The following is a 15,966-nucleotide window of genomic DNA, read 5'->3' on the forward strand; positions in this document are numbered from 1 at the left end:
CTACAGTCATCTGACAAGAGGGAACCTTTTGAAAAATTTCCTCCATAAGATTGGGCAATAGATAAGAATTTAGAGCATTTTCTTACTTAGTGACTTATGGGAGTTCTCAGCCCATTGTGGATGGTTCCTTCCCTGGGCTGATGGTCCTGGGTTGCAAAGAAAGCAAACTGAACAAGCTTTGTGAGCACGTCAGAAATCAGCACTCCCACATGGCCTCTCTATCAGCTTCTACCTCCAGATTCCTGCCCTGTATCAGTTCCTGTTCTGACTTCCATTAATAATGAACAGCAATATGAAAGCATAACCCACATAAACGTTTTCCTATCGAAGTTGGGTTTTTTTTGTCATAGTGTTTTATCACAGTGATAATAACTCTAACTAGGACAATACATTTATTGTATGGGTTTATGTGTGTATGCACATTCAAGCATGTATATTCTCACATGATACATCGGTGCAAGTCACAGCACACATGTATCTCTTCACATCCACCGTTTGGGGATTGAAGTTAGGTCATCAGGCTTGGTGGGAGGCACCTTTACTAACTGAGTCATCTTACCGAACCTTAGTATTTTCCTTTCAAACTCCATTTTCTTGTACTTGAATGATTTTTTTCTTGTCTTAACTTATTCACCACAGACTTTTCATTTTATACCTTGTCTTAGTTAGAATGAATCTTGTTGTAATAAAAACACCATGGCAAAAAAGCAAGTTAGGGAGGAAAGGTTTGTTTGGCTTAAACTTCCACATCAATGAAGGAAGTCAGGACAGAAACTCAAACAGAGCATGAACTTGGAGATGGATTGATGCAGAGCCCATGGAGGCTTTATCTTCATGGTTTGCTCTACTTGTTTTTAAATTGACGTCAACTGAGGGTGGCAAAATCAAGCACCTCTAAGGTTGATAACAGCCCAACCTTAGAGACACTTTCTCAATTAGGGCTCCCTCCCCTCCAGTGACTCGAGCTTGTGTAAAGTTGACATAAAACCAGCCAACTCTTACATCAACCATGAGTGTACAGTCTCTGGGTCTATTCTAGCTTATTCCAGCCCAGGACGATGAAAAGAGGACACAGTGGATGCTCTGTGAGTGTAGCTCAAGGCCAATCAATGCTACCATAATGCAAAGCTGAACAGAAAGGGAGAGAAAACATGCTACTGTTCTTGTTCATTTTACTTCATCTTATTTCCAAGTTGTGGAAACAAGGAGTACAGAAAATAAAATGATTCTATCAGCAACATTTTTCTCTTTCCATTAGGTACGAAAACTGATATTAAAAGTATGCAGTGTTGGAACCTTTTGTATAAAAGTAAACTAAGTATTTAAGAATTATTATAAACAATTGGAAGATGAGTGAAGACATGTTTTCCACAGACCATGCATGGTCACATGGATCTACATTTTTCCTGAAAGGTCAAACTTGTCAAGATTTTAGACTGAACTTTCTGTGACTTAGCATCTGAAAGCATGACCTTATCACTCCATTATTAAAATGAATAGATTCCTGAACACAAATTTATTATCTGATAAATTTCAAAGTACAGCTACTTGGAGATGTCCAGTACATACATCCTTTGAGGAAATAAGGTGACTTAAGGGATTTTCCGTAGACCATGTGCAAAAATCCTTATTTGGGAGCCGCGGCGCGGCCGGCACCGGGACGGCGGGAGCGGCGGCCTCGCCGGGCACCTCCCACCGCGCCTGGGCCCCCGCCCCTCCAGGAAGGGGAGGAGGCGGAGCGCCGCCGAGACCGAGCGACCCCCCCTCCCCCGCCCCTGAGGTGGACGCCCCCCGCGAGGACTCGGGTGCGGAGCCCGGCGCGAAGGTAACCGAGCGGCCGCGGGCCGGGGAGGGGCCGCATCCCGGGGGCTCGGCGGCGCGGGGATGTTTCCTCAGCCACCTCGGCGTGTGCAACGCCCAGGTACCTCCCCCAGCCGCGCTCCTGCCTCCCGCTCTGCTGCGCTCTGCGGTGCTTCGGTGCTGCGCGTCCCGGTCTCCGTGCTTTGCGCTCGCTGTGTTCGGTGCTGTGTGTCCGTCACCTCGTTGCCTCTGGCCGCTCGTCTTCTCATTCATTTCTCCCTGCCCCGACTTCTATCCTTACCTCCGAGCATGCTGTCTGGTTATTTCCCTGCTTCTCGCGCTCCGCCGGACTCCCCAGGCTCCAGTTTCTTGACTTCTGTGCCCCTCCTGCTTGGCTCCCTACTATTAGAATGCACATTGCCCTGCTTACGAGTCCGTTCGCTCCGGGCACAGCGCTGTATCCACCCCCTTCTCCCGGTGTGTTGAATTCTCGTTGGAACTGCGTTTTCATCACGGTTCTGTGTAGAACAAGAACCCGTGGGGGGCATTCCGAGGCATCCCCAACCCCTGCTTCTTGCTCCATTCTTACTGCAACAGAGTTTTACACTCAGGGACTTGATCCTATAGGCCCAGTACCGTATCAACCTCAATATTACTTTCTAGTCCCCTCCCATCGGTGTGCAGCTACCTCAGTTGAGTCTTAATACATCCACACCAAATGGAGGTACCTTTTAGGGTGACCTTTCACTCTTCTCCCAGTTTTTAATTTTTAATTCAGATTGCTTCCTAAACTCCTATCTTCACTTTCTATAGTTAATCTGGAACTCACAATGTGACTTAAAAAAAAAAATGTGTGCCTGCGAGATTTTGGATGGCAATTTCCCCAGTGGAAAGACTTTAAATTGGCCCTTTTCTGTTCAACGATCTGGGGGAAATGAAGGGGTCATTGAGTGTATGAACTTTATTTTTTTGTTTATACAAGCCTCTATTGCAAGTAACAGGGTCTGATGTCTGTGAGTCCAGTGAGCTAAGTCCAGCAATGTCTACATACAACTGTGCCATGCTGCCTCTAATCCTTGCCCACTTTTTTCCTTCACATGCTGATATTGAGGACTCATGGGTCTGTATCTGTTTAGTGCTTTGATATTTTGGCAAAAAAGGTGTGGGGATAAAGGTAGATTGGAGGTGAAGCTGGTGATGAAATGTCCTCTGTGTGCCCCTTCCATTATATCCATTTGTGGAGTGACATTGGCTCTTCCTACAGTGGGGAGAGTTCTCTGGGGACAGGGATGTGATGCGGGGACGCTGGGGGAAGAATTAGGAGAAATCTCAACTTTAATTGACAAGGCCAAGAGTTTGACTTTTATTTACGTGTTTGCTCGTTTGGGACGCATTCCTGAGAGAAAGCCGTTCACCTAATGAAATGTAGACAGCCCATAGCGAAAATTGTGGCCAGCTTTATATTCCTGAGCTGCAGAGAGCTTTGGTGACCTGATGTTCTAGTAGTCTGGCGTCTCAGAAGTAAAGAAAGTACAGTGCGAGTTTAACAAAAGAAAGAAGAGAAAAAGGAGAAGAATAATGTGATTTTAGTGCTGCTTTAGAAGAACGTTTCTTTTATTTTTGTTAGTTTTGATGTAGCTTCTAGAGGGTAAATTCCTACACTTCGGTAAAGTTGAATCTTGTTTTTTTTGAGTCAGAATGCTACTTAGGAGTATGTCACATGCTCACTTTGTTACCTTACTTGCTAATAGGGACACTCAAGTTATATAAGGAGGAGTGAGAGGCCTGAGGCTTTAATTAGTAGCTTGGCCTGTAGCCAGTCAGCTACTTGGGATATGTGGGTAGTCCCCAGCGTTTATCCCCTTCCATGACCTGTCTGATCTGACTGCCTCATCAGCATCCAAGGCTTTCCATGAAATGAGGATAGTGAGAACCCACGCTGGATGACACTGCTTTGATGGCAGGATTTTTTGTTTTCTTTTTTGTTTTGGGAAGAGGCAAAGTAAAGACTTGATACCCAGAAAATACTCAATTCCGCTATTGTAAAATGGGGACAATAATAAGAAGTAGTGCAGGTGAGGGGTGTAGGCCAAGAAAAGGAGGCAACTAAAGGGTCCCAGGAATGCTAGGATGATAATGGTGTGATGGAGATAAAAATGACAGCAAGGTTTAATGGGTCAAGTTTAAACTGTTGAAAATTGCTGGGGCACGTAGGTGGTCACTTTATTTAATGGTGCTCAGGAGGAGGTAGGTATGCAAGGTCTCTTGAGACAGTGACTAGCTTGAAAAGATGATGGCATGAGGGAAACATGATGTCAGATGCTGTTGCAGATTTGAGAGTTCTAAGATCTCAGAGGAAGAATCTTAGATACTTTGTGGGCTGACTGTGGTTTTGAATAATAATAATAATGATAATAATAATAATATGAAATGACATTTTAGGTTCGAGGTATAACTTTAATCCTTTGCTGATTCCCGTCTAGGGCTTGAGTCAGAGCACCATTCTTGGGGACCCTGGAACACTGTCATGGAGACTGAGAGTGAGCAGAACTCTACCTCCACCAATGGGAGTTCCAGCTCAGGGGGCAGCTCTCGGCCCCAGATAGCGCAGATGTCCCTGTATGAACGGCAAGCCGTGCAGGTGAGATTCCTCTGAGGCCGAGTTCTGTGAGTATTGGCTTGGGTTAGGCCAAGATGCTGGAAGATCACCATCCCCAGATTCTTTCTGGAGAAGCTAAAGAGTGAGCTTTTTTCCACTTCAGAATCTTAGCAATTTACAAAATTAGAGCAAGCAAACCCAGAAGGAAATTTGGTTGTTTTGTTTTTAGCTGTATACCAAGTTCAAGGCAACTCGGGCAACTTAGTGAGAACCTGTTTTGTAAATGTGATTCATTGATTCAATATGAAGTGCTATAAAGTTCACACATGAATAAATAAGGTTTAGTCTATTTAACTAGGTTTTAATTAACCATTTCTCTTCATTGTTTAAAAAACCTTTATTATTTACTATTTTTTGTGTGTGCATGTTTGTCTGTGTTTATAGTGCTGGATATGTGGAGGTCAGAGGACAACTTATGGGTTTTGTTTCTGTAGTATATATAGGTCCATTTGGCACATGAGCTTCTGGCAAGTTCTGTTTCCACCATCATTTCATTTTAAGGGGTTGGTAGCTGGGCGGTAGTGGCGCACGCCTTTAATCCCAGAACCTGGGAGGCAGAGGCAGGTGAATCTCTGAGTTCAAGGCAAGCCTGGACTACAGAGTGAGTTCCAGGACAGACAGTGCTGTTACACGGAGAAATCGTATCTTGAAAAAACCAAGAAGAAAACAAAAGCAAGCAAACAAAGAGTGCCAGGAATGCAGATGTGCACCACTGCATCTGGCCTTTTGTTTTAAGTTGTTCTGGGGCTTGAACTCAGGTCCTTGGGCTTGTGCTGCAAGTGCTCTTCCCCACTGAGCCCTCTTTCCTTCTCTGATAATCAAGTTCTCGGTTTTGGGTCTCATAAGTTACTCTGACTAATAGAAATACCATGGGCCTCTTTAGACATTTACTTTTGGACAAATATATCCCATCCTTTAAATACCGTTTTGAAATGAAGCATTTTACTTAAAAGATTTTGGTAGAACAGTTGTAATTATTAAGAACATAGCAAAATCCAGTTAACACTAAAGTGATTACTATCATTTTTATAAATAATCATTGACATGGCACAGTAGATATTTGAACTTATCAATTAATTGACAGTTTTGCCTGGTAGAATTGTTCAGAAGTTACTATTGCCTTTCTGTCCTCTATCTCCAAACAATTAAGGATCTGTATATCTATGCTAGACACCTACAACACATAGCTTTTTGCTTTTATTATTAGTGTCTATTTATTTATTTATTTATTTGAGATGCAGTTTACTCTGTAACCCTGGTTGGCCGGGAACTTATCACCTTCCTGCCTCATTCTTTTGAGTGCATCTGTCACCATGTCCAGCTTTTTTCCTTATGCTCACCAGTGTCCCATTTATTTGCAGTTTGTCTAGATCTTCATATATATTTCCAGGACTCATTTTTGGAAGTAAAAGTTGATGTACACTGGTTTCCTTTTCCTGCTGTGCAAGGACAGAGCATATAATCAGCTGTCTGTCCTGTTTTAGATGGCTCTATGGACTACAGCATAGTCACGACGAGTCAGACAGTGATGATGGTTTAGCCTCCATCCCCCTTGGTTTATCTCCTTCCTGACTCCTTTTCTGGTGGTTACGGTGATGTGCATAGGACCAGGAATGATTACTCTTATTTTGTGTCCTGTCTTCTAGGCTCTGCAAGCCTTGCAGCGGCAACCCAATGCAGCTCAGTATTTCCACCAGTTCATGCTCCAGCAGCAGCTCAGTAATGCCCAGCTGCACAGCCTGGCAGCCGTTCAGCAGGTGAGAGGTCAGCAGCCGGCTGGGACAAGAGGGAAGGGGTCAGGCACTGTAGGTTTACGGGAGAGGAGCAGTCTGGGGCAAACGGCATCCTACACCAAAGCCTTCCTTTGCCTCTTGTACTAATAGGAGAAAGGGTGGTTCTTAGATTCTAGGTTTGTGTATGAACTGTGGGATACTCTTTAGTGGTGGAATGGCTGTGCTGTAGACCTGCTTTGTCTAATATGTTAGCTTCCAGCATATGTAGCTATAGAGTACTTGAAATGTGACTAGTTCAGACAGAGATGACACTGTAAGATTCAGAAGAGCTCGATTGATCAAAAGAAGGTAAGCTGTCTCCGTAGTTTCTAATTAGTTTAATGTTGAAATGATAATATCTCTCCGCAAATGGTAATATTTATTTTGTATGTATTGATTAATAAGTTACTGAAATTTATATCATCCCACTTAATACTTTTAAATATGCATAGTAGGAAATTCCATATTTGATGTTGTATTGGACAGCTCTGCATTGGATGTATCAGGTGACTCATGATGAGACTGAGAGAGAGGACCAGTTGCCTCCTACCCTGATGGTACCAGGCAGCTTATATGGTCATTTGAGGTTGCGGGGATAGTGATATATTTTCCTTACTCCAGCTCCTCTCTTCTTACCTGAAATCTCTGTTTTGTACCACGAATTAATACTAGAAGACAGGGAGACACACAGCCTTTTCATTGTTTCTGTTATGCTTCCCTTTTAACAGGCCACGATTGCTGCCAGTCGGCAGGCTAGCTCCCCGAACAGCAGCACCGCACAGCAGCAGACTGCTACTACCCAGGCCTCGGTGAGTGCTGCCTCTCCTCGAGGGCGGTGTCTGTCCAGTCTGGTCTCTGCAGCTGGGCTGCGGGTTATCGTGTCTCCAGTGGATATTTATTGCTCTGATTGGCAAGAAAAGAACAGGGAACCTATTTGAGTCTGTGTAGTTTTTGTTTTCAGACAGGCTTTCTCTGGCTAGTCCATGCTGCATTGTACTTACAGTGACCCTCCTGCCTCTCCCTCCCAAGTGCTGGGATTGCAGGCGTGCATTGTCTTTAAATGGGAGAACCTAAAGAAGGAAGGAGAAAATCTTGCGCAAGAAGAAATGACAAATGAAAAGCTGCTTTCCAGAGAGAAAAAAAATCTGTTCGTTTCTGCCCTTTGCCTGCTCAAGTGTTGGCATTAGTGGTTGTAGGATTGCTTTCTTTTTTGATTGTTTGTCTTTTTGCTTTCCTAATACTCCAGAGTGTCTAGGATGACAGTTTTGGGTAGGAAGTTATTATTTATTTCCCCTGATTTCCTGAGGGTGACATCCTGTTCTTGGCTGTGCCCCTCTGAAGTTGTCATTGTGTATATTTTCTTTGATTTCTCTACAAATCCTCAGTCCTGGTTCCTTATGTACTGCACAGATCAATCTGGCGACCACATCAGCTGCCCAGCTCATCAGCCGATCCCAGAGTGTGAGCTCTCCCAGTGCTACCACCTTGACCCAGTCTGTGTTGCTGGGGAACGCTACCTCCCCACTCCTCAACCAGTCCCAGGCCCAGATGTATCTGCGGGTAAGCCATAGCCATAGCCACCGTTGTCCTGGGGGCATAGTTCATAATTTGTCTTCCCTGGCAAAGAATGGAAGTATTTTATGTATTTACTTTTGTAGTGTTGGGGGGGGGGAACCCAGGGCAAGTGCTCTGCCCCTGGGCTATACCCTTGGCCTGAAAGCTATTTGATTCTCGTCGTCCACATGTTTTGACAAGTTGACCTACTCCCTATGTCTTATGTAAGCTAAAAAAATGCTTTTAGATGACATTGAGATCGTCTGTTGGAAGATGTGGCCTTGGCATTTGAGAAATCAGTGGTAGATGTAGTCTAGCCTTTAAATGTGCGACCTGGATACACAAATTCTAAGTATCTCTCGGCTTACCTGTTTCTGTATAGACCTATGTGTCTGACATCCTCGTGTCTAAGTGTCTTCCTTATCATTCCGTACGCTCTGTACATTCTAGGCTTTCTTCTGAGTGAGTCGTCACGTTTGGAGAATGAGAGGTTCTTGGGTTGGTGTGGAAAGGGGCAGGCTCACTTGTTTAATATCTGCTGTTTATTTTGTCTTGTGGTCCTTTCCTTCCATTTCTCTGTCTTCTCTTTTCTTCTTTTTCCTCTCCTACCTCCTCCCCTTGCCAGCCACAGCTGGGGAACCTATTGCAGGTTAACCGGACCTTGGGCCGGAATGTGCCTCTAGCCTCCCAACTCATCCTGATGCCCAATGGGGCAGTGGCTGCAGTCCAGCAGGAGGTGCCGCCCGCTCAGTCTCCGGGAGTTCATGCAGATGCAGATCAGGTCAGTGGCAACCACTTACTGTGGAGAAGCCCGGGAGCATGAAGGGGGTGACCATAGACCAGGCCCCATACTCTGCCCTTTATTGAATTTTATAGTTCTTATTTTGTGTGTTTTGGCTTCTTTTTCCTCAACTCCTATAAATCCCTTAAAACTTGTGAGTTGATTTGAACTAAAGAAGGAAGTAGAACTGCCTAAAAAGATCCCTTTGGATCTGGAAGTCTTAAAATACGAGTTGATTTTTCTGGGCATCCTTTTGTCTTCTGTAAGTTAGTTTTATTGAGTCTTAAGTCCCTCATAGAAATGTCACCAGAAGTTCAGGATGTTGGAGGAGTTCTGTAGAGTTAGGTGTGAACTCACCCCGGCTGAGTTGCTGGTAGGATGTTTGGTTCCTTCTGTTCTTGACTTACTGTAGTTCTCAGCTCTCAGTGTCCTGTCCCTGTCCATGTTCTCAATAGTCTTTCTTCCATTTACTTTTTGTGGCTTTTCCCCAAAACACATATATTTTAATTTTTAGCATATGGATGAGATATAAACTAGGGCCTTATAATGTTTATCTCATTCTTCAAATCTAGCAGAAAGTAGATAAATACCTTGTGTTTGGATATGTGTTTAGAGCTTTGGGGGATTAAAAAGAGAGGAGTCAACTCTTCAAAGAGCTGGGGGGACAGCAGTGTCATATGAAATGCAGCTGACCCTAAGTGACACCTGAGCTTCAAGAACTGGCTGTTATTTTGCAGGGTACCTGATGGAGTGTTGAAGATAGGCAGATTTGATTTGGAGTGAGGAGAAAATTGACAAAGAAGAGCAAATGTGAGGGCACAGTCCATTTATGCACATGGGACCCCTGTGGGAAGGGTGGGTAGTAACGACAGCAGGGATCTGATGTAGGTCTGTGCTAGACCCTTTGCTTCTCACACACTTTGGGTTGGATGAATCTCCAGTTTTGTCAAAAACAATGCAAAGAGACGATGGGCCCTAATGGTAGAAGATGCCATTGTTTGGAAGGAGACTGAAAGCCAAGGAAAGGAGGTTGTAGTTTTCTTCATGTGGATGACTTTAAAGTAGCAGAGACCATTATTGGCTATTGAACAGCAGATAAACAGAATAAGAAAACTACTTCAGAAAGAGTCAAGGTGCTGGGGAGGGGAACTGCTAAAAGACTGTTGGGGTCATCGAGTTATCAAATACCTTTGTAGGCTCCTCTGGCAGTGGAAGGCACAGAGGAGCTGGTTGTGTTTTTATAGCAGCTCTTTATCCGTCATCCATCTGTCCATCATCCATTCATCCATCCGTCTGTCCATCCATCCATCCATCCATCCATCCATCCATCCATCCATCCATCCATATACACATGCATACATTTATGCATGCATCAGCAACAGTGAATATGAACATAGTGGCTAGAATGCATACATGGTGTCTGGGTCCTGCTGCAACTCTGCATTTAACTGTAGCATCTTGATTAAGTGCTCTAATGTATTTCTGCTGTTGTCTCTTCATCTGTATAGTAGATAGAGTATATCCAATGTGCGGCGTGTTGTGGGGACTAATTGAGTTGATAATAAGTGCTTGTATCATATCTAGGCTTAAAGTTTACGGTTGTTAACTATTGTCAGTCACTCTGTAGTCTTGGATGCTCAGGAAAGTCATGATACCTACATTTGTGGAGATTATGAACCTTTAAAGTACTAGTTATTAAGCAAACAGTACCTGAGTGGTATAATAATTCCTTCATTAGTAAGAAGAAGATGATCTAAGAATAAAGAAAAGCACTTAGTTAGGCTTGCGATGGGCTAGAAATCAAGGAGGTGACATTTAACACAGGCTCTATAAGCATTAGCCAGGTATGGATGTAAGGAAATGCTGAGTGCCTGGAGAACATGATGTCTAAAGATCCCGAGGGAAGAAGAGTTGGTTTGCTTGATGATTACAGGATGGCCGATTTTCTGGGAGGACTGGACCATTGGGAGAAATCTCATCTCACATGGTTTTTGGGTCTGTGGTTAGGACTTCAGTCCTTATACAAGGGTGATGGGAAGCTAGAGAAGGACTTCAAAGCGTGAAAGTGACAGGGAGTGTGTCTTTTTTGCTTTAGTGTAAAGACTGTAAAGGCTGTTGAATGTGTTAATAGAGAAAAGAGTAAGGTAGGAGAAAGATGGTGCTGGGGTGCATAGCAGTGAGGATGGATAGGAATGCGTGGATTTGAGTAACAAGACTTATTGAAGGTGAGCGATTCAGTTTGGAGGGCCTGAAGGATCTGAAACTGTAGAGCTGTTGGTGCTGTGTCTGAGGTGAAGACTGGAGAAATGGGTTAGGCCGAAGTTGTTTATTTGTTTATTTATTTATTTTGTTTTTTTCTGAGACATGGTTTCTCTGTGTAGACCTAGCTGTCCTAGAACTTGCTTTGTAGACCAGGCTGGCCTCGAACTCATAGAGATCCCCCTGCCCCTGCCTCGTGAATACTGGGATTAGAGGCATGTGCCGTCATGCCCAGCTTGAAGTTCAGTTTTTTGTACATGCCAAATTAAAGATGTTTTTGAGACATGTATGAGATACCGAGACAGCAGCTCTGCATGCTCCTCGAATTTGGGAAAGCTAGCTGAGAGCGAAACATGTGAAAATGGCGTGGCAGACGTAGATGATCCATCTATTGGAGTTAACCATGTGAAAATGTTACGGCAAACATAGATGATCCATCTATTGAAGTTAAGGAATGTTTAAAACTGTTTATGGAGAGCATATGGTCTGTTGAGAAGAATGTCTAGTAGAACTCTGAGAGTTGGGGTGAGCCCTTAGGAGATTTGATGGGCTGACAGGGAAGCAGGACAGAACAACAGAGAGAAGCTGTGGGTACCATGAAGACAGTGGAACAGGACAGTGCAAGACTGCAATGGGTGTGGATGGGGGGGGCACCACTCATTTCTTTGCAGTGTAAAGGAGGAAAACAAGGATGGTTTGTTAATCTGGAGGGAGAGCTACTTCAGAGGAGTCGGAGGGGTGGAACTTGAAGGACTGTTTGCTGGAGAGTGTGAATGAGGACAGTGGAGTTGGATGCGACAGAAAGCAGGGTGAAGCTGGGGTGGGAAATAGACTGGGAAAGCGGGGACAGGCAGGGAGAGGGGCACAGGCAGGAGAGTCGATATGATCAGCTTTCTAGAAAGCAGGAGGGCAGATTGCCCATTGTTAGAGGAAGAGTAGTGAGACACAGGGGAGTGATGGAGCCACATGCTGGGAATGCGGGGATGGTGGAGGCCACAGAGGTGGAGAGAGGAGAAAAGAGGAGGAACTTCTGAGGTATAGGGAGAGTAGGAAAATGTGGACTGGCTATTTGCAGAAGGGAAGCTGTGGAATCAGTCAGTCCTCACTCCTGACGAGAGTTACCTCTGCAAAGCTGGCCTGCTCTCCCAATGTTCTGGATTCAAGTTCTTACCTTCACCCGCCTGTCCTCTGCTGGGTTTCTAGATGGTCGTCCTGATCAGTTCTAGTGATGTGGTTTACACATCATTATCATTGGCTCTTCCTTGGCTTACTTTTGAAAAGTTCACTGATTTATTTTCATAATATGTGTGTGCTTACGTGAGTTTATATGGAGTGTGTGTGTGCAGGGGTCTCTCAGAACTAGAGTTAGAGGAGGGTGTGAGCCACCATATGGGTTCTGGGGATAGAATTTGGGTCCTCTGCAAAGTCAGTAAGTACCCTCAGTCCCCTGAGCCATCTCTCTAGCCTCTTACTCAGTTGCTTTTAATAGAACTAGCAAGCAGGCTGGGCACGTAGCTCAGGGGTGGAGTGCTTGCCTTGTGTGTGAAAGGTGCTTCAAACCATCATGTATGGAACAGTTTCTCTCTGTGTCCAGGCCTGCCCTTCCCCATAGCATCGAGTGTATGTGCTGGTTTCTAGGATCATCCTTCCTTTGGTCCCTTTAATATAGCTTCACTGCCTCTTTACATACTTTTTTTTTTCGAGACAGGGTTTCTCTGTGGTTTTGGAGCCTGTCCTGGAACTAGCTCTTGTAGACCAGGCTGGTCTCGAACTCACAGAGATCCGCCTGCCTCTGCCTCCCTAGTGCTGGGATTAAAGGTGTGCGCCACCACCGCCCAGCTCTTTACATACTTCTAAAATTTACTTTGAAAATTAGTTTTCATGGGAAACAAATATATGCACAAAATTGGATCTGTGTATTTACCATTGAATTTCAGCAATTGCCAATATGTAGCCATTCTGTTCAGGCTCTTACCCTCTGACCATGGATTAATTTGAAGCAGATTCTAGATACATCTTTTTATATGTATACAATATATAACATGATATATAATAACATATAAATAGCAACATATAATACAAATATTGTTATGTATTTTGTATATGACATGTTTTGTTTGTATTTAAAGAAACTTAGCTTTATATAATCTTTTGGGGAATATAGTTTTGTTTGTGTTTTGAGACAGATCTTGCTATGTTGGCTAGACCAGTCTCAAATACTGGTCTTGTTTTCCTCTTACCTCAACCTCAACAGCATGGATAACAGCATGGATAACAGCAGCATGCCTCTGCACCCTGCCTGAGAATGTTTTCTTCACAGTGTATTATCAAGATACATTTGTCTTATAGTCATTTATCGTTTTAATATTTATATAATATTCTGTTGTCTAAATATAGTATCCTTCTTATGTGGATGGCCGTTTGGGTTGTTACCCAGCTTTTGCAGCTTTTGTTACTCTGTATGGTGTTCCATACTGCTGCCTGGCAGTTCCTCCTGTGGAACTCCTGGTGTTTCCTCTGTGTGTGTGTGTGTGTGTGTGTGTGTGTGTGTGTGTGTGTGTGTGTGTGTGTGTGTAAACGTGTGAATAGTGAATAGTTATCATTAGGGTATGATGGCAATTTCTTTCTCATCTTTATGAAATGGCTTCAGCTATAAATTTTATCATGTTATTCTGATTATTATTAAGACTAATTATGATAGTAGTCTGATTAATAAATCAACTAGGCAGCTATTTTTCTCTCCCTCTCTGTTCATACCCAACTGCTACATTCTAGACTGTTAACAGTGAACAAGACAGATTAAATTTGCTATTTGTAGGTCACAACTCAGACTGTTTAACACTCGAGACCCTAGTAACCCAGCGTAGCCCCACTACCTTTTTGTTTATTTTTCTGCTCCCTGTAACTCAATACGATGAAATGTTTATTTTAAAACATCTTAGTTTTTAATTCTGTGGTCTTGCAGATGCTTTTAGATATGCCTTTAGGTCCCTCTCTCCACTGTCTCTCCTCCTCTGTTTAGGAATCGTAGGTCTGCCATTCCTGTCCTGAAAACTTGGTTTGTGTTTGTGTATATATTGCTGTTATACTTGCTGATTTTTCTCATCTAACAGAAGACATGCAGCAGGAGCATGTAACTTTGTCCACGGCAGTACCAGAAGTGTAGTGTAGGTGTTTGGCAGATGCTAAACGAATATGAAGAAAGAAAAAGTCAGAGACGTATTTTGAATGAATAAATGTTGAAATTTGATGATAGACTTGGTAGTGAATGACATTGAAAATTCAGATGTGTGTACAAAGCTCTTTGGATACTGGAAGGACTTCGGTATGTTGGTGGAGAAGTCAGGTGGGCTCTGGAGTATAGCAGTATAACCAGTGTTCAGCTTGTGAGTCAGTCTACACACACCCATACATTATATCTTCCAGGTGCAGAACTTGGCAGTGAGGAACCAGCAGGCCTCAGCTCAAGGACCCCAAATGCCAGGATCCACTCAGAAGGCCATCCCTCCCGGAGCTTCTCCTGTTTCTGGCCTCTCCCAGGCTTCTAGCCAGGCCCTAGCTGTGGCACAGGCTTCTTCTGGGGCCTCAGGCCAGTCACTCAACCTTAGCCAAGCTGGTGGAGGCAGCGGGAATAGCCTCCCAGGCTCCATGGGTCCAGGTGGAGGTGGCCAGGCCCCTGGGGGCTTGGGTCAGTTGTCTTCTTCAGGATTGGGTGTTGGAAGCTGTCCCAGGAAGGGCACAGGAGTGGTGCAGCCCTTACCTCCAGCTCAGACAGTGACTGTGAGCCAGGACAGCCAAACGGAGGCAGAAAGTGCAGCAGCCAAGAAGGCAGAAGCAGAAGGGAGTGGCCAGCAGAATGTGGGCATGAACCTGACCCGGACGGCCACACCTGCCCCCAGCCAGACGCTCATTAGTTCAGGTAAGGTGTCACCTTTTACACCCACCTCCAACTCCACCCTCTCCACACACTTCCTTTTTAAACTCTTGGCCATGGAATGACAGAAGGAGGAGAATCTTACTGGTCTTGAACATGCTAGCTCAGTGGCAGGATAATAACAGATGAAGATCTAACCAGTTTCCTCTGCAGCAAGCTGCTTATAAAGCCTCTGTCTACTTTCCGCTCATATTTTTAAATGTTACGGTTTTTTCAAGACAGGGTTTCTCTGTAGCTTTGGAGCCTGTTCTGGAACTAGCACTTGTAGACGAGGCTGGCCTTGAACTCACAGAGATCCTCCTGCCTCTGCCTCCCAAGTGTCTCCCAAGTGCTGGGATTAAAGGTGTGTGCCACCACCACCCAGCTGCTCTGTGTCTACGTTCATAGGGTCCTGAGTTTTCCAGGTTATTCTATTCATTCCACTGAATTCTAGTGGAGTCAACAAATGTGCTGGGGATGTGTCTTTGAAAGGTGGGGCCCTGTTCTCATGTCACTTAGAGTGTAGTATGAAGTCTGAGTTCTCTCCTCTTTAGTGGGTAGTTCAAGCAGCCATAGTGTCAATACCACAGGGTATGTAGACCAGCAAGAGGAGCTGTAGCTTACTGTGTGTAGTTGACTTGTGATTATTTGTATCAATGGTAAGGACAAATGGGAATTAGTAATAACAACAACCCTAGTTTGTACTTGCTTTCAAACTGGGTCAAATAGAGCCAATGTCTATACTTGGTCATGTTAGCTTTTGTTTTGTTTCTACCACCTTTATCAGTGATATATTTGGATAATTTTATCACAAAAATTACCAATATTAGATATACCTTAGCCTTTCTGTCCCCAAAGTGCTTTCAGATCACATGCCTTGTGTGTTTTGGGCAGTCTAATGATATGCAGGGCAGGACTCTCAGCTCCAATTACAGCGGAGGAGACAGTAATCAGAACCTGTGTCTGCTTTCTTAGAACTTTGTAGATGGGGACTTTACAAATGGAGGCTCTTGTAGAGAATACCTTAACCTCAGGGTATTTATTCTTTCTGTGAATATTAAATACTTCTTATGTATCAAACAATGGAATGAGGTCTAGGGATGTCAAAATGAGTAAAACATGGATTCAGCCTTGAGGTCATGAAGGAGGGGTCAACCATTCTTTGCTAAGTACCAAGTGAAAGGGTAGGGTGGTTATAGCGAAGGAGAAGAACTCACAGATGGTTCCT

General features: G+C 44.1%; 1 protein-coding gene across 1 annotated transcript in view; it reads left to right on the plus strand.

Moving 5' to 3' along the window:
* Nucleotides 1–1,668: 1,668 nt before the first annotated feature.
* Phc1 (polyhomeotic homolog 1) overlaps nucleotides 1,669–15,966 on the plus strand; it is a 23,932-nt gene continuing 9,634 nt past the window's right edge. Inside the window, exons 1-8 of the mRNA XM_026789075.1 lie at nucleotides 1,669–1,921; nucleotides 2,912–2,920; nucleotides 4,284–4,441; nucleotides 6,106–6,216; nucleotides 6,960–7,040; nucleotides 7,642–7,791; nucleotides 8,411–8,566; nucleotides 14,252–14,744. Of these exons, the coding sequence (XP_026644876.1) occupies nucleotides 1,885–1,921; nucleotides 2,912–2,920; nucleotides 4,284–4,441; nucleotides 6,106–6,216; nucleotides 6,960–7,040; nucleotides 7,642–7,791; nucleotides 8,411–8,566; nucleotides 14,252–14,744 (1,195 nt within the window). The 5' untranslated portion in view covers nucleotides 1,669–1,884. The remainder of the gene's footprint in view (nucleotides 1,922–2,911; nucleotides 2,921–4,283; nucleotides 4,442–6,105; nucleotides 6,217–6,959; nucleotides 7,041–7,641; nucleotides 7,792–8,410; nucleotides 8,567–14,251; nucleotides 14,745–15,966) is intronic.

The sequence above is a fragment of the Microtus ochrogaster genome, unplaced genomic scaffold, assembly GCF_000317375.1.
Source record: "Microtus ochrogaster isolate Prairie Vole_2 unplaced genomic scaffold, MicOch1.0 UNK14, whole genome shotgun sequence".
Classification (NCBI taxonomy): Eukaryota; Metazoa; Chordata; class Mammalia; order Rodentia; family Cricetidae; genus Microtus; species Microtus ochrogaster.